Source organism: Lottia gigantea (assembly GCF_000327385.1).
Source record: "Lottia gigantea unplaced genomic scaffold LOTGIsca_163, whole genome shotgun sequence".
Taxonomy (NCBI): domain Eukaryota; kingdom Metazoa; phylum Mollusca; class Gastropoda; family Lottiidae; genus Lottia; species Lottia gigantea.
The window spans coordinates 337591-360166 of NW_008708015.1; the positions used below are offsets into that span (position 1 = coordinate 337591).

Sequence of the window (22576 nt, forward strand, 5' to 3'; positions counted from 1 at the left end):
TTTCAAGCTCAGAAAGAACTCGTTCTTCAGTGAGGACAGGTTCTTCTACAGTGACCTCTGGTGTCTTTGTGTCCACAACAACATCTTCGGTAGGCTTTTCCTCTTCAATCACTTCTTCTTTGGTATCCACAACTGATGGAACATCTATTTTTACTTCAATAGTCTCTTTGATCTCCTCAACAGTTTCTTCTGTGGGTGCTTTCACTTCAACATCAACACCTTCTGTTGGTTTTTCTTCCTCGATGAGTTCTTCTTTGGATTCCACCTCAGAAGTAACTTTGGAGATAACTTCTGTGGTTTCTTTGATTTCCACAATAGTTTCTTCAGTAGGAGCTTCAACTTCAACATCAACTTCTTCTGTGGGTTTCTCTTCTTCAACAAGTTCCTCTTTAGCTGAAACTTCAGCAACTTCAGTTGGTTTGAGCTCAATGGTTTCTCTTAACTCTTGGATGACTTCTTCAGTAGGAGCTTCAATTTCAACATCCACTCCCTCTGTTGGTTTTTCTTCTTCGATGATTTCTTCATTGGATTCCACCTCAGAAGTAACTTTGGAAACAACTTCTGTGGTTTCTTTGATTTCCACAATAGTTTCTTCAGTAGGAGCTTCAACTTCAACATCAACTTCTTCTGTGGGTTTCTCTTCTTCAACAAGTTCTTCTTTAGTGTCAACTTCAGAAACAACTTCAACTTGGACTTCAGAGACTTCTTTGATCTCTTCAGTGGTCTCTTCTTTGGGAGCTTCAACCTGAAGATCAACTCCTTCTGAAGGTTTCTCTTCTTCAACGACTTCTTCCTTAGTTGAAACTTCAGCTACTTCAGTTGGTTTGAGTTCAATGGTTTCTCTAAGCTCTTGGATGACTTCTTCAGTAGGAGCCTCAATTTCTACATCAACTCCCTCTGAAGGTTTTTCTTCTTCAACAAGTTCTTCTTTAGTATCAACTTCAGAAACAACTTCAACTTGGACTTCAGAGACTTCTTTGATCTCTTCAGTAGTCTCTTCTTTAGGAGCTTCAATTTCAACATCAACACCTTCTGTTGGTTTTTCTTCCTCAATGAGTTCTTCTTTTGTTTCTACTTCAGAAGTAACTTTGGAAACAACTTCTGTGGTTTCTTTGATTTCCACAATAGTTTCTTCAGTGGGAGCTTCAACTTCAACATCAACTTCTTCTGTGGGTTTCTCTTCTTCAACAAGTTCTTCTTTAGCTGAAACTTCAGCAACTTCAGTTGGTTTGAGCTCAATGGTTTCTCTAAGCTCTTGGATGACTTCTTCAGTAGGAGCTTCAATTTCAACATCGACTTCCTCAGAAGGTTTCTCTTCTTCAACAAGTTCTTCTTTAGTGTCAACTTCAGAAACAACTTCAACTTGGACTTCAGAGACTTCTTTGATCTCTTCAGTAGTCTCTTCTTTAGGAGCTTCAATTTCAACATCAACACCTTCTGTTGGTTTTTCTTCCTCAATGAGTTCTTCTTTTGTTTCTACTTCAGAAATAACTTTGGAAACAACTTCTGTGGTTTCTTTGATTTCCACAATAGTTTCTTCAGTTGGTGCTTCAACTTCTACATCAACTTCTTCTGAAGGTTTCTCTTCTTCAACAAGTTCCTCTTTGGCTTCAACTTCGGATTGTAAAACAGGTTTGGTTTCAACTAGTTCTTTGATTTCTTCAATTGTGTCTTCTTTAGGCACTTCAATTTCCAGTTCAACACCTACTGTTGGCTTTTCTTCTTCAACAGATTCCTCCTTGACCTCGACTTTTGTAGCAATGTCTATTTGGATCTCAGATTTTTCTGTAACTTGTTGGGTTGTGTCCTCAGATGGTACTTCGATTTCGACATCAACACCTTCAGATGGTGTCTCTTCTTGAATTATTTCCTCCTTGGCAGTTACTTCTGACAGTTCATCAGATTTGACAACCAATGTTTCTTTGATTTCCTCAATGATCTCTTCAGTAGGTGCCTCAATTTCTACATCAACACCTTCTGTGGGTTGTTCAACTTGGATTACCTCTTCTTTAGTATCAACTTCAGAAGCAACATCAGATTGGATTGTTAAGGTCTCCTTAATTTCTACTGTGGTCTCTTCCTTAGGTGCTTCAATTTCTACATCCACACCTTCAGAAGGTTTTTCCTCTTGGATGAGTTCCTCCTTGGTTTCTACCTCTGAGAGAACATCCTTTTGCACTTCAATAGTTTCTTTGATTTCTTCAATAGTTTCTTCAGATGGTGCTTCAACTTCAACATCAACGCCTTCAGAAGGTTTTTCTTCAATAATAAGTTCTTCCTTGGTCTCCACTTCAGAGGCTACTTCTGATGATTTCTCAATGGTCTCTTTGACTTCTTCAATAGTTTCTTCTATTGGAGCTTCAACTTGTACATCAACTCCTTCTGAAGGCTTTTCTTCCTCTGGAACTTTGGAATCAGAGACTTGCTGAATTTCCAATTCCGTCTCAAAGGTTTCAGATGGTGTTTGAGCTTCAATGACCTCACGGATTTCTACAGTTGTTTCAGCACCAGGTCTGTCCACAAATTCTACAGCATCTTCTTCTACTGGAATTACTTCTTGGACAGTTTCTTCAATTCTCTCGATTTTGGAGGTTTTTGAGGTAATAGAAGGTCTCTCATAAACCACAATTTCAAGTTCCGGAGCTGTGGATTCATATTCCACCTGATTCATTTCAGTAGTCTTTGTGACAGTATGGGTAGACTCATCTTTCTCAACCCTGATTTCCATCTCTGTTTCTGAACGTGATGGGGAAATTTCTATGGTTTGTTTGAAAGTTTCATCTGTCTTAGGAGATTCCTCTTTTTCCACCTGTAAGGTTTCCTTGTAGGTTGTGGTTTCTGTTGTTTCAACAGTGATCTCTGATGGCTGCTGCTCGATAGAGATTTCCTCACGGAAAGTTTCTGTATCTTCAATTGTCGTTTCGACACCTGCAATGTACAAATAAAATGGTCTCATTTTCCATCATTAAATTATTTTGTAAAAGTTAATTTTTTTCAGACTTATTTATAGGATAAATCTTTTTTTACAATTTTGGAAATCTCTCCTTTTTGATCATTGCATTAAGGAATCGTGAGATTATCCTGCTGATGAATAGTATGTCCAAAACGCTTTCTACTTCATAAGATGATTGCATGTTATTTACAGAATATATAGATATATATTGACACCTTCAAAAGAGGTCTGGGTACACAAACAATGTTATTAACATATAAGATATACTCTGATTATTAACAATAATTATTATTTGAAAGTTCATTCTGATTATCAACAACAATGTGCCAAGCAACTATAAATGATCATGCTTACCGATGACTGTGATGTAGGCAACACAGGAGCAGCTTCCAACCTTATTTACAGCCTCCACTCTGTATTCACCCTCATCTTCAGGGAGAACTTTATTGATAATCAGAGTAGACTTGTATTGTTCAGTGATCAGCTCTATATCATCCTCAGCAATGATCTCTTCATCTTCAAAATGCCAGGTAATTTCTGGAGCTGGTATACCAGTGACTTCAACTTCTAGTTTCAGAACAGAGGACTCATTGACTGTCATGTCTTTCAAGAGGATTACAAAATTTGGAGCTTCCTCTTGCACTTCTTCCTTCTTTTCAATTGGTTCCTCCACTGGTGAAGGTGCCTTTGTCTGGAAGGTAAGTTCAGATACAGCTGTTTCTGGTTTGTCATCTCCTCTAACCTCTTGGAAGACTTTTTCGACAAATTCAGTTGCAAAAGATTCAATTTCAGTAATATCTGGAGTAGCTTCAGGAGCAACAACTTGTTCCTGGATATCCTGATCCTTTGGTTCTTCTTCAGTGATCTCAATTTTGAATTCCTCAGGCTGTTGTTCTTCAGGTTTGCCGATCTCAAGCTGGATTTCAGAAACACTAGTTTCTTCCTTTGGTTGTTCAGGAACAACTTCAGTTTCAGAAACCAGAACAACTTCTTCTGATACCTCAGTTTTGAATTCTTCTGGTTGTTTGGCTTCTGGTTGGTCCATTTCTACTTTAATTTCAGATACTGTGGTTTCTTCTTTTGGTTCTTCTTGAATGACTTCAGGCTCAGTTGGAGCAACAGTTTCTTCAGAAATCTCAATTTTGAATTCCTCAGGTTGTTGTTCCGCAGGTTTGCCGATCTCTATCTTGATTTCAGAAACACTAGATTCTTCCTTTGGTTGTTCAGGAACCACTTCAGTTTCAGAAATAAGAACAACTTCTTCTGATACCTCAGTTTTGAATTCCTCAGGCTGTTTGGCTTCTGGTTGGTCCATTTCTACTTTAATTTCAGATACTGTGGTTTCTTCTTTTGGTTCTTCTTGAATGACTTCAGGCTCAGTTGGAGCAACAATTTCTTCAGAAATCTCAATTTTGAATTCCTCAGGTTGTTGTTCCGCAGGTTTGCCGATCTCTATCTTGATTTCAGAAACACTAGTTTCTTCCTTTGGTTGTTCAGGAACAACTTCAGTTTCAGAAATCAGAACAACTTCTTCTGATACTTCAGTTTTGAATTCTTCTGGTTGTTTGGACTCTGGTTGGTCCATTTCTACTTTAATTTCAGAAACTGTGGTTTCTTCTTTTGGTTCTTCTTGAATGACTTCAGGCTCAGTAGGAGCAACAATTTCTTCGGAAATTTCTATTTTGAACTCCTCTGGCTCTTTGGATTCAGGTTCACCAATGTCCATCTTAATTTCTGAAACAGTAGATTCTTCTGTAGGTTGTTCCTCAATAACTTCAGACTCGGTTGGGGAAACAATTTCTTCAGAAATTTCAATTTTGAATTCCTCCGGTTGTGTAGTGTCTTGTGTACCAATGTCCATTTGGATTTCTGATACTGTGGTTTCTGTTCGTTGTTCTTCCTCAACAGTTTCTGTTTCAGAAACAAAAACTGTCTCCTCAGATGTTTCAGTTTTGAACTCTTCTGGTTGTTTGGCTTGAATTTGAATAGTATCCAGTTGTATGTCCAGTGTTGTTGGTTTTTGGAAATCCGTTTCATCAACAGCCGCAGTAACATCTTCAGTGACTGTTTCATCTGTTGTTTCAGCCTGAAATTCTGGTTGATCACGAAGCTCTGATTCAGCAACTTCGGATACAATGTCAGTAGGTACTGCTGCTTCAGGCTGAACTTCAACACCTTCTTGTGTTTCTTCTGGTGATTGATCAGTGTCAACCTGATCTGCTTTGAACTCAGCAATCTCAGCTTCATGCTCTTGAGTAGTTATTGGAGATTCGGTTAATGGACTGACAAATTCCAGTTCGCTCTCTGATGGCATGTCTTCAACTTCTATGAGTTCAGTTGAAATTTGTTCCTGGAGTTTATGGATCTCTTCTACAAATTGTTGGGTGTGTGGAGTAATCTCTGTGTCCGAATCGGCTGGTGTTGGTCTTGGGGATGTTGGCAAGGATGAGAGCATCGAGTCTGATGCCTCCTCTGTATCTGGTATATATTCATAAGCTGAAAAAAGAAATGGTTGTTTATTAAGAGCCTAATAAATAAGAAAAGAAATCTCAAAAGAATTATATCTTGCAAAGTAATATCATAACCTCACCCAAAAATCATTTTGTATAAAAAAAATAGGTGTATTTACTTTCAATACAATTTTGTCCGATTTTACATTTTACATTTGTTATTGCTACCTGTTTTTCTAACAATGAACTAAAACATTACTTACATTCAATTTCCAGATAAGCCTTTGTCTCAGCCTGACCATACTCATTGACAGCAATACACTTGTATTCACCAGCATCTTGTGGGAAGACCTCAACAATCAACAAAGTGCAGTTTCCAGACTCCATATCATAAGTCAGTTTAAAATCTTGATTCTCAGCGATTGGTTTCTCATCATGGAACCATGAAACTTGTGGCATTGGTTGACCGACAACTTCACAACGGAATTTCACTTCTTCACCGTCCATCACCTTCAGAGACATCAAACCCCAAGTAAATTCTGGAGCTTGTCCACCATCTAAAACATCCTGAAGATCAACAACTTCTTCCTGCACCTCGGTTGTTTCTTCAACTTTGTCGGTGACAGTTTCCTCCTCTACTGGACTGGTTTGGAAAGTGAAAGTCATCTCCTCTGTCTGTTCAGCTTGGGGCTGTCCAGCAATTTCAAAAGAGATCTCTTCTTTGTGTTGTTCAGAGGTTTCTTCAGTCACCTCAGTAGATGGTTGTTCTTCAACAGGAGCAGTTTGGAAGGTTAACGTGACTTCATCAAGTTTTTCTGGTTGATCCTTTCCAGTGATTTCAAAAGAAATTTCTTCCTTGTGTTGCTCTTGAGTCTCAGTAGTTACCAGCTCGGATTCGGGAGCAGATTGTTCTGGGACAACCTCATGGATTTCAACCTTTTCAATCACCTTTTCGGTGGTAGGTTCTTCAGAAACCGGTCCGGTTTGGAAAGTGAAAGTCAATTCTTCAGTAGATTCTTCCTGTGGTTTTCCAGCAACTTCAAAAGAAATTTCTTCTTTGTGTTGCTCTTGAGTTTCCTCAGATACCTCTGTCACAGTTTCCTGTTCCACTGGGGAAGTTTGGAAAGTGAGTGTCATCTCTTCAAGAGGTTTTGGTTCAGCTTGTCCTGTGATATCAAAGGAAATCTCTTCCTTGTGAAGTTCTTCAGTTTCTTGTGTTGAGAGCACATCAGGTGTGATTGTCTGTTCTGACACCATGATCACATCTTCAGTTGGTACATCAACTTGTTCTGTGGTTGGAGCCTGGTCAACTGGGGTTGTCTGGAAAGTGAATGAAATCTCTTCAGTTGATTCCTCAGGAGCTGGTTGCCCAATTTCAAAAGAGATTTCCTCTCGTTGGCTGTCATCTGTGACTACATCTGTAACATCAAGGGTAATTTTTTCCTCCACTTCATCTACTGACATTGGAATTTCAACTTCAGAGATGGATGTTTCTTCTGGTTTCATTTCAACGGAGAACACAACCTCTTCAGCTGGTTTTCCAGGGATTTCAAATTCAACCTGATCCTTGAAAGTCTCGGTTGTTTCTTCAATCTGGGAGACAACATCTTGAGACTCTGGTCTTGGTTGATCATCAGTGACCAATATGACAGCTTCTTCAGCTGAAGTTTCTGGTAGCTTGATCTCCATCTGGACTTCCTGAATTTCCTCCTTTTCGGGAACACCAACTACTGTTTCTCTTTCAGAGACAATGATTACATCCTTAGGAGCTTCTACTTCGACTTCAACAGTATCATCAGTTTTTAAAACGAATTCAACCTCTTCAGCCACCTCTGTGGGTTGCTCTTCTTTAGGTTTCTTGGTGATTGTCTGTCGGGTTTCCACAACTTGTTCTGGTTCAGCTTTGGGAGATTCAACAGGTTGGGTAACTTCTTCAACAGTGATCTCCTTTTCACTGATACTGACTTTTCGAGTTGGGATGACAATTTCAGATGTTCTACGTTCACCCTGAATAATGGTTTCTTGAACACTGACCTCAATTCTCTGGACTGATGAAGATCTTCGGCCTTGCTCAGGCATCTGGACTTCTCCAGAAGGAAGTTGGAATCTGATCTCTTCAACATCTGTATCAGATTCGCTGACTATGGTGATAGTTTCAGAATGTCTTTCAGTTGGTTCATCCACTATAGGTGTAGACGTAAGTTCCTTAGTAATGGTTGTAGTAGATTCAGAGACATGAGACACAAGTTCCTCTTTGGTTGGTTCGATTGGAAGTTGTACCACCATCTCAACTGGGGAAGCTTCTTCCTGCTTCTTCATCATGATAGTGGTCTTGTGTTTGTCTTCACCTTCCATGACCACTGGAGCTTCTGTCTCTCTGGTGTACTGGGTGATGCTGGAGGATTCCTGTACCAGACTGGTCACATCAGGTGCCTCTCGTGGACCACCGATATCAAACTGGATTTCCTTGATCTGTGTTTGCTGAGTTTGTGGAGATTGGATTTCAATGACCTCTGTAACCATGGTTTCATCATCACTTGGTCTGTGATCAATTTCAATAGTTTCCTTGTGGACCTCATCAGATGATATTTCTTCATCCAAAGATTCTGAAAATAAAATAAAAAGATGATTGGGCAAATATCTTATCAGTTCAGAATCTTACCACAGACAATGTTTAGTATATTTATATCCTATGTAAAAGCTATTTTCAGTACATCTATGCCAAGAGAAATTTGAATATTTTTTTCAAAAACAAATATTTCAATTGCCACATTAATTCAAGAATAATAAACATTGCTTTGCTCTGGTACCATTTCAGTGTATGGTCCTAAAGTGATAAAAAATTGCTGCTCTGAGGAGTGTATATCCCTTACTTTACAAAATGCACAAATTACATCTGGCTCAAATCTATTTCAAAAAGAAGTCAATACCACTTACCAATGACTGTTAATCTACAAGATGTCATGGTTGTTCCAAACATATTTTCAGCAACACATGAATATTCTCCTTCATCATCAGGAAATACTTCAATAATAATCAGAATACTCTCACCACGTTCCTGAAACAAGGATTACAGAAAAAGTTATTACAAGATCATGGATTATTCTGATATACAGAACCCCCCATATCAATGTTTGAAGTTCTTTAGATCAAGATAACTGCTGTCTGTACCTGTTACACAAATACATTAAGAACATTAAAAAAAGTTTTAACAGATTGTGTACGGCTTGTACTTCTAACTTTTTCAAACTTTAAAACATCTTTGAGTGAGCAAGTTCTTTCAAACCAAGCATTAACAATACCTATATATCATTACCAGGGTGAGCATGGCCTGTGTCCGTGTACCTTTTGCACACTTTGAGTGATCATGTAGTGTCTATCTAATGACAACCATGCCAAAGTAATTGTCTCCTCAATGAGCCATTATATTTTTTTCAGGTTGAAAACTATTGACTTACTGGGTTAGTGGTGATCTGGAAATCTGATGAAGGGATACACTCTTCTCCATCATGATACCAGTGGATCTGTGGGGAAGGAACTCCACGGAATGTCACCCTGAGTTCAACTCGCTCTCCATCCGTTACACTAATAGGTTGTAAAATTGTAGTGAATTCTGGTTGTTGGCCTTCCAGACCTTCTTCAGGAGCTTGGTCTGTTCCGGGAGTAAAAGTTTCAGGTTGTTCTTCTGGTTTAGCTGATTCTTGAGGCTGCTCTGTTGCTGGTTGTACATCCTCATCCTCCTGTCTTGGTATAGCTTCAATTACTACTTCTGTTTTATGTACAGCTGAAAAACACATCACTTCATTAATCTCATATTTAAAATGACTCAAAGACTTGACATAACATCCAAAGCAATGAAATGAAATGGAATTTACATCTTACTTTTATGAAAACTTAGAAATTGTTTCAAAATTTAAGTTTTCTGCTCAATGGCTGATATAATTATCAAAACAATTAGATGAGATGAGATGGAGTTTTACATCCTACTTTTATAAACACTCAGAAATTGTTTGTAAAATATTGAGGAATGAGGATACCCAAATTGACATTTGTCTGAATTCATCAAGATTCGAATTTGATTTTTTTAAATCCAAAGATCAAAGTTTTTTCAGAATTCCCTCACAGCCGAAACGAGATGGAGTTTTAACCATTCTGCATCGGTTTGTGCTCATAATGAGGGCAACAACTAACAGCTGAACTGAAAAGGAACTTACGAGTAATAGTGAGAGTTGTCTTGCATCTGGTAACACCCATGATATTCTCTGCAAGACATGTGTACTCTCCAGAGTCTTCAGGTGTAGCATCAATAATCACCAGTACGTGAGTATCATCATGTTTCTCCAGCTTCATTCTATCAGTAGGTTGGAGTTGAAGTTCATCCACAAACCATTTCACTTCAGGCTCTGGTTCCCCTTTCAGCTCTAATTCAAGTCTGAAATAAGAAATCATTTTGTTATATTTATCTGATAGTTGGATTGTCCACTGTACTTTCTAAAGTAATTAAAATACACCAAAATGCTATAGAGACATCATTTACCTTGAAAACTTCTTTCTGTGGTATTGAAAAGATTTGAAAAATACACAAATATAATGAACTCTTATAAAGTCTGACAACCATCCAAAACAAAAAAGATATATTTAGAGGGATGTAGATAAACCTTACCTGACAGTGCCCCCTTCTGGTGCCTCAACAGCAGGCAGAAGTGGTTTGGTGAATTTCGGTGACATCTGGACTGAGCTGATGTGAGATTCTTGAACCAGGACAACTTCAGGTTGGTCCTGTCCCTCAATGACAGTTACAGCCGTTGTGGTGTGAGTCTCAGATTGAGTTGTTTCCCTTGTTATTATCGTGTCTGTTGTAGTAGTAGTTGTTGTTTCTGAAAAGATGATGAATTATATTTTGGAAAAACGAAACAGATAACCCTCGTGTTTAGGCCTACTTTTTATACCTTTGCTTCTATAGATAAAATTAGCAGATGTGTTTACGTGAATGGTGATAATGTTATTTGTGAACAACCACACAGTTAACTTAAAATTATGCGTTTTATTTCTTTAAGAAACAGTCTACCATTCTTGAAACTTTTGCTTCTAAAGATGGACAAACAGATGTTGTAACATAGTTGTATTCATCTCCAGATGAATTTCATGTTACTTATAAAGAAGATAATTTCAAGGCATTGACAACATTGGAATCAAAATTCAGTTAATAAGAAGACAATCATTGTTGGCAGGAGCGTCTATTTGTGATTTCCTTTCACAACCACTACAATGCCTCAAACAGCATGGCTGGAAGTTTGTAGATATGATCAGATTTCTTACCTCTTACAACAAGAGTAGCTGAAGTGGTAGTTTCACCAAAAGGATTAACAGCTCTACACAGAAATTCACCACTATCATCCATAAAGACTTCACTGATATCCAGGGTACAGATACCAGTATCACTGTCATAATATGGATGGAAGTCTGGATTGGGTTCAATCTCAATGGAGTTCTTGTACCATGAAACTGAAGGAATTGGTGATCCAACAACTTTACATGTGAATTTAACAGGATGTCCCTCTTCCACCACTTGTGGTTGAAGGATCTCAATGAATTCAGCAGGAATTTCCTCTGGTGCTTCTACTGTAAAGGCTTGTGGTTGATCTTCCACAATCTCCATGATGATTTCTTGTGGTTTTTCGGACTCTGGTGGTGGTCCAATAACAATGGTTTCTGTCACCATTGACTCTTGGGTTTCAGGCTGAGTTTCCACAGGTTGTTCTTCAGAAGGTTTCAACTGGAATGTGACTTCAACTTCTTCAGGTTGACCAACAACTTCTGGTAGTTTGATTTCCTTGGTGACTTTCTGCAATTGAATTTGTTCTTCAGTAACTTCTGGACCAAAATCAGGTTTGGGTTTCTCTTCTACTGGAGGATATTCCTGGGGAGGTGACTCTGGAACGCGTTCTGGTTCCAATGGCACCGGTTTCTTGCGCTCAATCATGGTTTTGCTGACAACTGGTTCCATAGCTTCTTCTTGAATTTCACTGAGTCTTTCTCCTTCTTCTGGAGTGACATAGATTTCTGAATCACCTTCTTCAGCAGTGACATAGACTTCAGAAGAGGCAGGAGAATCCTTGTATGGATCTTCTTTCACAAGAGGTTCCAGCTTTGGTCTGTCAATAAAATCAGGAACAACTTGCTCCTCAGCGATTTCTTCTGGACTTTGGTCAGTCACGTCCATGGGAGCTTCTTCAGATTCTGGCATTTCAGCAACAAATTCTGTGGTTTCTTCAGGTGCTTCCACATCCATGGACTCATCAGGTGACACAATAACAGACAGAGTTGCTGAGGTAGTTGCTTGTCCACCAGGATTTTGAGCAATACATGCATATTGCCCCTTATCATCTGGGAAGACTTCAACAATAATTAAGCTTATCTCCCCTGTTTCTGGTTCATAGGAAATGACATATTCTTCATCATCGTCAATATTTTCTCTGTCATGAAACCAAGAAATCTGAGGTGGAGGGAATCCTGTGACTTTGCAGGTCAATCTGATTTCCTGGCCGTCAGTAGCTGTGGTGGAATGAAGGGGTTCCACAAAGTCTGGTGGGGTAACTAAAACTGTGGTTGGTGAAGCTTCGACTCCAACAGGAGCCATCTGTAAACCAGGTATATATTTGGCCATGGCTTCTGGATCTGGAAAGGCAATAAAATGATAAAAATCATGAGCTTGTCTTTCAATACTGGCAGGTGAAGATAGAGCAATTCAGACACATCATAGTTCCGAAAAATTGCATTTGAATTTGTGAATGAGGGAAATTTGTGATGGCAGTCAAGAAAAGTCCCTATCATTATAAATATTTTACAATTTAAATTGTTCACATATTGAATCTATTTTTGTTCAAACTATACCCAGATAAAGACACTTCTTGTGAAATACATTCACTATGTAATATTGATTCCAATATAAACGTCAAGATGTCATTGCTAACTTGAAACTTGATAAAATCTTGTGAGAAATCCTTGACATTAATATTTAAAAACTAACAGCACCTACCTTGTATTTTAAGAGTAGTACTACTGATAGCTTCACCCTGATCTGTTACAGTTTTACAAGTATACTCTCCGACATCTTCTGGGCCCACATCCATAATAAACAATATAGTCTTGCCTTCTTCGATACGAATGTCATATCTTGGTGAAGGTTTGATCTCCACACCATTAACATACCATGTTACTTCTGATGGTGGTTCAGATTCAATCAAACACTCAATTCTGTAAATTAAACATTGAATGGGAGTGAGTATTTAGAGGTTGATTTACTCATATGAATAGTTTATTTGTTGTTACTGATGTTTTACTAAACTGATATTATTTTAGATTTCATGTCATGTTTTGGATATTAGGGTTTGTTTTGCAGTTCATATCATTAGTACTTGGTTTTTAATAATAAAAACATTCCAAATAATAATAATTCATTTCTCAGATTCCATGAGCTGCCTTGGGTAGTTCTTTTGAAGCTATCAATTTGATTCAACAAGTGACTACAAGAGCTTTATACACCAAATTCTTGGAGAATTTACCAATCATTTTTAAAATAACTGATTGATTTTGTTGCAAAAAATGATTTAACCTCCCTAAAATAAAATATTTTTAACTTACCTGGCAATGCCACGTTCTCGGACGTAGACTTCTGGTTCCAGAGGAGCAACAACATTGGGTCTGACTTGTTGTAACACAGCTTGTTCTTCTCGTGTTACTGTAGTAACAGTTCGTGTAACAGTAACATCAGTTACCTCCGACTGTGGTAGCTCTACAAACTTCTCTTTTCCTGCAAGTCGAAATAAAGATTTTTAATACTTCATAGAGAGAACATTCAAATATATTAACTTCTAAAAGCCAACATCCAGTGCAAACTTTTTTATGCTTCTTTCAATTTGCATTTCATATTTCCAAAATCTGCAAAAATGTGTTTTTCAAAGAGCAAGACAGATGAAAGCGGTGTTTTGAAATGCGATTTGACACACAAGCATCAGGTTTCAATGCAATCAGCTCTTTCAGATGTTCTAAACTGCTTATTTGACAATGGAAGGAAGCTAATAGCCTACCTTTAAGTATCAGAGTTGTTTTACAAGTGGTGGTACCAAACTCGTTGTCAGCTTTAAGAAGATATTCTCCCTGGTCATCCTCCGTAGTATTAAACAATATAAGTATTGTACTGTTACCACGTTTTATAATTTTCCTACGTTCTGACTGTAAGATTTCTCGTCCATTCACAAACCAGGTTGTCCTGGACTTTGGTTGTGGTGCCAGTTCAACTTCAAGTCTGCAAAAAAATTAGAGTTTTTCACCTATTTGTTCTATACATGGCACATACATTATGGTTTAATGAATAAAGAAAGAAAGAACTATATTTTACAAGGATAACAATTTAGGTTCACAGTTAAGGATCCTTTCTACCAGCTGGTTCTTGGCTAAACCATTGGCAATGATCTTTTCCGAATTATCGGTACTCATTAACAGCTGGGTCGACTGGAATTATGAGTGAAGATGACTTATTCAAGGACATCGGACTATCGCACGCCGATCAGTGACCGTCAGCTGTGCAGTGTGCAATGATGCAAACACTTTTAAAACAAGAAGTACCATCAAGTGTTTTGTAAAGAGTAAGCATGGCCTGCTTCTACTTACTGAGCTGGTTTTCCAGGTATAAATACTGTGTATGGTTGTAGAGATCGAGTTAAGATTGGTTTCTGTTGTACAATTTCTACATGTACCTTTTTACCATGGAGTTCTGCTTCACGTTCATCTACAATAGCATAACATTCAAGGTTAAAATTATCTTGACACATTAAAGAACAGGGACAAAACTTTGAAGTGACTTTAGCAATGGTAATATGGCCTAATATTCGGCATTTGAATATCGCTAGCACAAACAGACAACACCCTACAGTGTCAAATCCTGGAAATTTTGAAAGAACATTAGTGCCAATTTGCCATTCTCCATTTGTATAATTTTCCAGTAATTTGTTGGACCTTGGTATTTCATCCTATCCAAATGTCTCTTGTAGTCAATAAGGACCATAATTATAGTGATAAAGAAATTTACCATTATTTATTATGTATCTTGCTGACCATGCTTAGTTCATCTTCCATCATGCAGGACATGAGTTAGTTCCATACTGGAGCAATTCGTGGTAAAAACTGCTAGTAAGTCTCATTCCATGCAGGTTAAAGGGTCTTTTAGTTGGGTTTTCATTGAAATTTTAGTGGAGAGAAACATGCATTTTCAAATTCATGTACAAATGAGAAATTACAACATTTTTCAAGCAAATTTCAGAATGGAGAATTTATAAAAATTTTAGGATGGACAATTAGCAAGCAGTAAATCATTATTTGAAAAGATATCTTCCTTGCTTCAGTGTTTATCAATATAAATATCAATGATAGTAATCAGATTTAAACACTGATTTCTTTTCACTTAATAATGAATGAATGGAATCTATCTTTTCAAATTTACAATAGTAAAAATACAATCTTATTCTAAATAAAAAAATAAAACAGTAGTCAAGCTGTTAAGGGGTGGGTCATAAAACGATCTAAAAAATGAAATTAATCTAAACTAAACACAACAAATCTTTAATCAAAATTCAGTCCCCCTTACACTCAGAATTTGTTTTTGGTCATTCATTCATTCATTCATTTTCATTTTCTTTTCATTCATTTATTCAGATTATTCATTCATTCAGATTATTCATTCATTCAGATTATTCATTCATTCAGATTATTCAAGCAAGGTTTAAACAACTAAAGATCAAAAACATCAAAAACTGTTTCAGGAAATATAAGAATATTCTTTGTTCATAGTAATCATGTAGAAAATACAGATTAACATTTTTCCTCAAAAGTTCATCAAAGATTTCAATAGTTTATAATTTTGAAATAGTTATCATTAATCAGCCCAAATTTACTTCTCTAAACTTTCACAAGCAGAGCAAAGAATATTGCCATGTATTTTAAAAACGATCTTAGTGCTAGGATCCTTCAAATACACGTTAAGACCCTTAGACAGCTTAAATTGTTTCGAGAATACACAGCATGGAATATAAATATAACTCTCTAAAAGAATCTCACACTAATATTCAATAAAACAAGAAAGTTGTTAATTTCTTTAATTCAAAAGAAAGCATCACAATAAACGAGCATGACTTACCTTGAACATAGAGTTCAGCTGAACATTCAGCGGTACCCGCCTTGTTTTTAGCTTGACAGGTGATGAGTCCAGTATCTGGTAGATATGCTTCACGTACTGTTAGAGTAGTAGTGGTCTCAGTGATTGTAATCTGAAAACATTGATTCAATACATCATCAATACTAGAAAAACTACCATAAACAAAATCAAAATTGGGAAAGATTTAGCTAACAGTTATCCTAGATAGTCTACTTAACACAGTCTATAAGATTGATAAAGATGATATTTTACCATAGTTATCCCTTACACTGTGAATGGTGTACAGTTGTCCTCCCCTCAGGCCTGTGGAAAGTTCTTATTTTGAAGTGAAAATTAAGCATTCTAAATGCTCAAAATTCATCTAAGGTCATCTGAAATCCTTTGGCTTCTGGGGGCCGCTGACAGCCCCAAAATCCCCTTTTTTGAGAAAAGATGCTCAGAATTTGAATATTAGTAAAAATCTTTACCTGGAAATCTCGAGAGTTTTGTATATTCTGTATACCATTACGTAACCATTTAATATCAGGACGCGGAGTTCCACGGAATTCGGCAATGAATTGAGCAGGTTGACCCTGGGTCACTATGGTATTCTGGATTGGTTTACTGAAACTTGGAGGTTCTTGATGATGTTCTGGTTCACTTTCCAGTCCTAAATATTAATATACACATATAATTACTCAAAAATCAAAGCTTGTTTCTTATTAAAACTTATAAATGTGTATCAATGAAAATTTAAAAGTGGCATTATTTGCCATGTGGACCCTCTGAATATGAGAATGTATTGACAGTTGTATCTAAATCAACTCTAATTTATTTGAAATTTACTTGAAAACCATATAACATTGTATAGAGATTGTCATCCCATAGCTCGGCAGTGAACTGTGAGGGAGAAATTGCACAGGAGTAACCGTTTACCATCGACCTACCAATAACTCTAAAGCTGATATCACTGTGGCATTGAATGAACAAAATCATATATAATGATGCACTAGTCTTGACTAATTTTTGAACCACAGAGTTAGGCCATATATGTTGTTAGTGTAGCGAACACAACAGAAGTCTAGTTTAAATTGTAAGAGGTAATAAACATTAACTTACCAATGACTTTAAGATATGTTGTACAGTATATCTCTCCTGATTTATTACGTGCTACACAACGATAAGTTCCTGTATCCTCGGCAAAAGCTTCCTGAATGGAAAGAGTATGAACTCCCTCTGGTGTGGACACCATTCGGAAATACTTGGACGGTTTGACTAATATAGTGTCTCTATACCAGGATACAATCGGTGCTGAAAATATAATGGAGATATATTTCAGAAATGGACAAGAAATATATATATTCAATATTTTGAACTGGAAATTTTATTGAATTTTTTTTTATTTGAATACTGTGAAAATAGCACAAAAATTAGCATATTAATGGTTCCACTATATATATAATTATATATATATCAATATCCAAGGGAAGAATATTACATTGGTGTAATAAAAATTTCGTTTTTTAATTGATTTGATTCATTGATTTATTGATTTATTCTCATTCACTGCTTCATGTTTTTATTTTTCAGGCTGATCTTGTTCAAAACACTTATTGGTAGATCTGACAGCTTTGGTAAAAACATCTATCAATACCTCTTGCTACAAGGAACTCTTTCAGAATGATTGACAGCAAGAAAAAAACACAAACACATACCTGGTTGGCCTTTTATAATTGTCTTGAAAGTGACACTGCCTCCCTCCTCTACTTCGATATTATCTTTCATTGGTTCGAGGATTTGTGGCGACTCTTCTGGAGGTGGTGGTGGAGATTCTACCAGTTGGAGTTCCTGAGGTTGATCAACTGGTACTGAAATAACAGAGATATGATGTAGTTTGCAACCAACTCAAGGCTGTATATTGAATTTCATGCTACAAATTTAATTTTTCAATCTGATAAAAGTATATCTGGATGCGTTTTTTTTTTTCTGCAGAAGACTCCACAAAATCAGAAAAAACAGAAGATCCATGTCTGATTTTAAACAGATTGATCACTTATTCTACCTGACATAAATTTCATGTTAGTTTTAAAAATGGCTTTACTTTCAGCTCAACATTGTGTTACTATGTTTGTGTACTCCATATTCAATTGTCTTCTAGTAACCACACTTAACAGACCCAAATAATTTGGCTTGGCAAATAGATTACAATTAGGTTGTATTTGGGTGCTTTGTATGATAATGTGTCATTATGTCTTATAACTTATGTATGTATGGTTTATTTACATTGTCATTAACAGATACACAATAGTCAAGATATTACATCTTCATTTTTTACCTTGACTGCAATGCCCCACTCTCTTGTTTCACAGAAGTTTGTGAATGTAGTCAAGGTATAAGAAGTAATACCTTGACTATTGTGAAGATGCCAATAAAGATGCCAATGGGAACATGAATTTGACTTCTGCTAAGGAATTAAGTTATATTCCAGATCAAAATACTTACTCTCAATATCCAGACGAGCTGTGCAAGTAGATTTTCCAACATCATTGATGGCTACACAGGCATATTGACCTGCGTCTTCTGGGGCCACTTCAAATATCAACAAAGTGAAGTTGTCTCCCTCTTCAATAAACTTCCATCTTGGGCTCTCCTTCATTGGTTGATTGTCCTGAAAATCACAGCAAAAACTTAAAAATCTTCTTAAATTATTACTGTTAGAAACCTGGTAACTCATAATCTTTTTCTTAGTTGTAATAAAGTTTTAAAGATTGTTTTGTGTGTTAACGACATTGATGGCTTCTATTTTTCCATCAGATGTCTATGGTTCCTGTGATCATAGAAAAAGCTTAAATTAACGTATTGTAGAACTTTTATCAAACATGACTGGCTGAAACAACCATATCATAAATATACAAAGAATCATTTTGTTCAATTAGTACTTAACATATTGGAAGGGGGGGGGGAACAGGTATAAATTGGTTTGATTGTATCTCATGATGTTGACTTGTAAAGTAGTTGCGAATGTCGCATGCGAAGCAGACCATGCTTACTCTTTTCGAAACACCTGATGGTACTTTTCTTTGGATGAGTTCACTACTAATAATTGATTAACGGAATTGTTTGCTTGTACAGATTTTTATTATTCCATCTATATTCTGTTCATCTCAAAAGTGAAAGCAATAGAGAGATTTTGGCTATTCATCTTTCTAACCATAAATATCCTAAGAAGAATAAGTTTGAACTCCTACCTTCATCCAATAGACTTTAGGTTTAGGTGAACCGGTTACGGTGCAGTCTAATGTTATTGGTTCTCCAACCACCTTCAAGCTGTCTCTCATCAGGTTTCTGAACTCAGGGGACTGGCTCCTCTCTGGTTCTGGAGTTTCTTCAACAGAGAGTTTTCCCTTACACTGGACCATACCAGCTGTGTTGTGGGCCTTGACTGTAAACATGCCAGCATCTTCAGGAAATACTTCTGGTATGTACAGTTTACTACTGGTGGGTGTGTTTGTAATCTGGAATGAACATATTAATAGGTAAAGTTACATTTCAATTATTTTCTGATTTGACCTCTTGAAGTAACCCAAACTTTTTTTGAAAGGGAAATTTTAATCTTGTTAAAATATAATATTTACCTGGAAATCTCTACAAGACTGTATCTCGAAGGAATCTCTGTACCAAGTGATGGTTGGTGGTGGTTTCCCACTGAATTTTACTTCCCAACTAGAAAATAAGAAAATAACGCTTAATATATATAAATACACATAATTCTCAAATTCAACTGCCTTGAAAATTTGAAATGACTATGGTTATGCATTTTCTTCACAAGCTTTTTCCATATTTGGACAAATTTCTCTTACAAAAGAAATAACACTTACGATAAAGGTTCACCAGAAGTGACTTTAGTAGGTTTTAATGGCATGGTGAAGACTGGAGTTTCTCCCAAATCTAGATTAATCTGTTGACGAGACACCTGTCTTTCTGTCACCCGACCAATATCAGGTACAAAGCTCACACCAGGTTGGGCTTGTTTGACCGGTAAAGCTGGTTGAGGTTTGGGTTTCTGCTCCAGTTTGATATGTTTAGTTACAAATTTCTGTTCTGAAATCATGGTGCTGGCATCCTTCTGGACTGTCACTCTTGAATCACCAACTAAAAAATCAAATTATTGGTCAGTTCATTGGTCAGTGGCATTTCCACAGAATTTGATTGTTCAAGCATAAATTGGTCAGTGAATATGAACCATATGTCACAGGTGGCTGACAGGCAATGGAATTTTTGTAATGTTAATTAGTAAGAAATTTCAGAGGGAAGGTTGGGTCGCGAACCAGGGAAACTCTACTTCTTTTAGGTTTGAATTCATCAAAACCATAGATTATATGATGACTTCTTGTCACTAGTCTGCAGGATAAATGTAGAACTATACCAAAAACACCACAAGACAAATTTATCAATTTTACACTACCTTCTCTGAGCATGAATTTATGAAGATTTTAAAACAAGGTAGCACACTACTGTACTGGCTTCACAATTTTTTGGGGCGGAGTCAATTTGGATAAAAAGATTACTCACTTCTTTCAAATTTACGGAATTCAAATTCTGTAGCTTTGGGTTTTTTCAAAGCTCGGTCCAATTCAACACTTCTTAGTTCCATTTTTTGTCGTCTCTTGAGTTCTATTTCAAGTTCACCTTTAGGTGCTTGACGTAATCTAGCTCTCCAATCTTCTTTAGGTAAAACAACCAATGAGGTGCTACATTCTTGTTCTCCATAGGGATTTTTAGCGACTACACGAACTTGGCCAGCGTCGTATTCTCGGACACGTGGGATTTCAAGGTAGTGGATCATACCGTCATAGGTTACTTTATATCGTGAACCCTGCAAAAACAAATTACGTTATCAGACTGTAGGCATGTTGCTTTTATAATGTTCACATGTTCATGAGCTTCCAATTCTGCCAATAAGGGTAAATTTAAATTTTACAGGGTAGACAAAAAACTGAATATCAGCATGTAAATTACTTTGTTTCACATATTTTAGTTATGAATTTCTGAAAATCTTTTTCAATAAATTGAGCACATATTGGCACCAATAGAAATAGAAATGTAAAATAATCCTGTTAATATACTACTTACAGTGACAATTAGACTACCATTGACCCACCAGCTGACCCTTGGTCTGGGATAACCTTGGACTTTGACCATAAATTTAGCAGGTTCCCCCTCTCCAGTTTCCACTGGTAACATCTGAAGATCAAACTCTGGAGGAGCAGGAGCCTGTGGTGCCTCCACAAATTTATCATCAATGCTTCTGGTACTGAAAAAAAATAGAATTTGTATAAGAACATCATGAAATAAAGATGCCAAAAACTTCTCAGAAATAATGAGACCAAAACTGGAATTATTGGCTGTTTACAATGTGCAAGAATTACCTAGTTAAAGAAATTCAGTCGGAGTACAGCCTGCTCAGTTGAATAGAATTCTGTCACATTCAGTTCAGATATTTACCATAACCAAGCAAGTAAAATCATTGGATATTTTATCTCCTTTTCAAGCCACCTGTCCTAATGAGACCATTTTTATACAAAAGTGACGGCTAAGCTCTAGTCAATAAATATATAAAATAAATAACGATGTTCGTATTTTGTACAAAAAAGTGTCAACAGTTGAGCACTTGTCAATAAAAAATAACAGATGAACTTACTCTCTCCAGTGATCTTCCATCTCTTGTAGTCGTAAAGCTCCATCACCTGGTAACTGTGTATCAGATATAACACCTCTCTTAGCTACAAATATCATTATAATATATCATATACAATTGTTAGGATTCATATTAAAATTAATTTGAATATTATCATTAAATCTATACTATACAAATTTTTCCTTTCATATTCCTTTAAGGGAATGGTGCACCATTCTTTTTGACCAATCATACTTAAATCTCAGAAACGGGAATTTTTATAATTCAGTAATAGTGTTCACAGCTCACCGTGGAAATTTGAGCCTTCAAATCCAAGTGTGTCCAGATTTATCCTCGTTTGAATGTTAAAATGACAACTCATCATTTATAATTCCTAGATTGAGATATTTTTGCAGGAATTATGCATTTTGGTACATTTCTAGTACTTCTGAAGATTATTTACATATTTTCAAGACCCAAATCAACCCCCCAAAATGGCGCACCTGTCCCTTTAACAACCAGCAGAATATACATAAACTATAAGTTGTACTTAAGGACCAGAATGCAATGGACTTTTACATCCTTTTTCATTCATACCAAGCGAAGAATTTGTTGATGTAAAAATTCGACTTACGTTTACAGTGTATATTGGCAACTGTTGTATCTTCACCATAGAGATTGGTGGCACGGCATGAATACACGCCATTATCTTCAGGATAGGTGTATAACATATCCAAACCAACAAACCCAAAATCATACATAGGTTTGAAACGGTGACCTATAATAACAGATTTCTAGTTATTTACAGAGATAATACAGAATTCATCCACTGACAATATTAAAATCACAATGAGAAAACTGAATGTACCAATACAAATCACGCTCCACCAGGCAACAATTTGTACTTCTAGGTGCTGGTTCAATTACTGGACTGTGTATTTGGTTTGACTTAGCAAAATACAACTCTTGATGTTAAAGAATAGATACTTTTTGGCCAACAGAAAATTTTTCAGTATTCAATACTGATTTGCCAATTCATATTTCTGCGTGCATCTAAAGTTACAAATGGACTAAATGGACTCAGCCAGTTGACAGAATTGTCCCCTTTGAGTCAATGGATATACACAATGAACCCTGGCACTTACCATGAAGAAGTGGTTCTCCATCTCTGAACCATTCCACCTTCATGTGGGGGTCTCCCAGAGGAACCAGACGACATTCAAAATGTGCTGAGTCATTCTCTCTGAGAGCCAATAGATCTTTAATTTGAGTCTTGAATCGAGGTGGTCGTTGTTTCTCTTTGG

At 36.7% G+C, this 22576-nt stretch overlaps 4 protein-coding genes across 4 annotated transcripts; 1 reads left to right on the forward strand and 3 right to left on the reverse strand.

The window, feature by feature from the left end:
* Window positions 1-329: 329 nt before the first annotated feature.
* Window positions 330-2213, forward strand: LOTGIDRAFT_201136 (hypothetical protein). Its single transcript, XM_009051313.1, has 2 exons — window positions 330-664; window positions 752-2213. Exons 1-2 carry the CDS (start codon window positions 429-431, stop codon window positions 1860-1862), a joined length of 1347 nt encoding a protein of 448 aa, XP_009049561.1. The 5' UTR covers window positions 330-428; the 3' UTR covers window positions 1863-2213.
* Window positions 2214-3287: 1074 nt separating this feature from the next.
* On the reverse strand, window positions 3288-6069 carry LOTGIDRAFT_141661 (hypothetical protein; the record flags this gene model as incomplete). The annotated part of the gene is made up of 2 exons (XM_009051314.1): window positions 3288-3595; window positions 5667-6069. The coding sequence occupies 2 exons, from the start codon at window positions 6067-6069 to the stop codon at window positions 3288-3290; spliced, it is 711 nt and encodes a 236-aa protein (XP_009049562.1).
* Window positions 6070-10726: 4657 nt separating this feature from the next.
* LOTGIDRAFT_58252 (hypothetical protein) lies at window positions 10727-11062 on the reverse strand (the record flags this gene model as incomplete). Its single annotated transcript, XM_009051280.1, has 1 exon — window positions 10727-11062. A coding segment is annotated over one exon (336 nt), but the record flags the coding sequence as incomplete, so codon positions are not given.
* Window positions 11063-11716: 654 nt separating this feature from the next.
* LOTGIDRAFT_141499 (hypothetical protein) lies at window positions 11717-18251 on the reverse strand (the record flags this gene model as incomplete). The annotated part of the gene is made up of 6 exons (XM_009051315.1): window positions 11717-12021; window positions 12467-12653; window positions 12949-12986; window positions 13458-13711; window positions 14077-14194; window positions 18098-18251. Coding segments are annotated over 6 exons (1056 nt in total), but the record flags the coding sequence as incomplete, so codon positions are not given.
* Between the last annotated feature and the right edge of the window lie 4325 nt (window positions 18252-22576).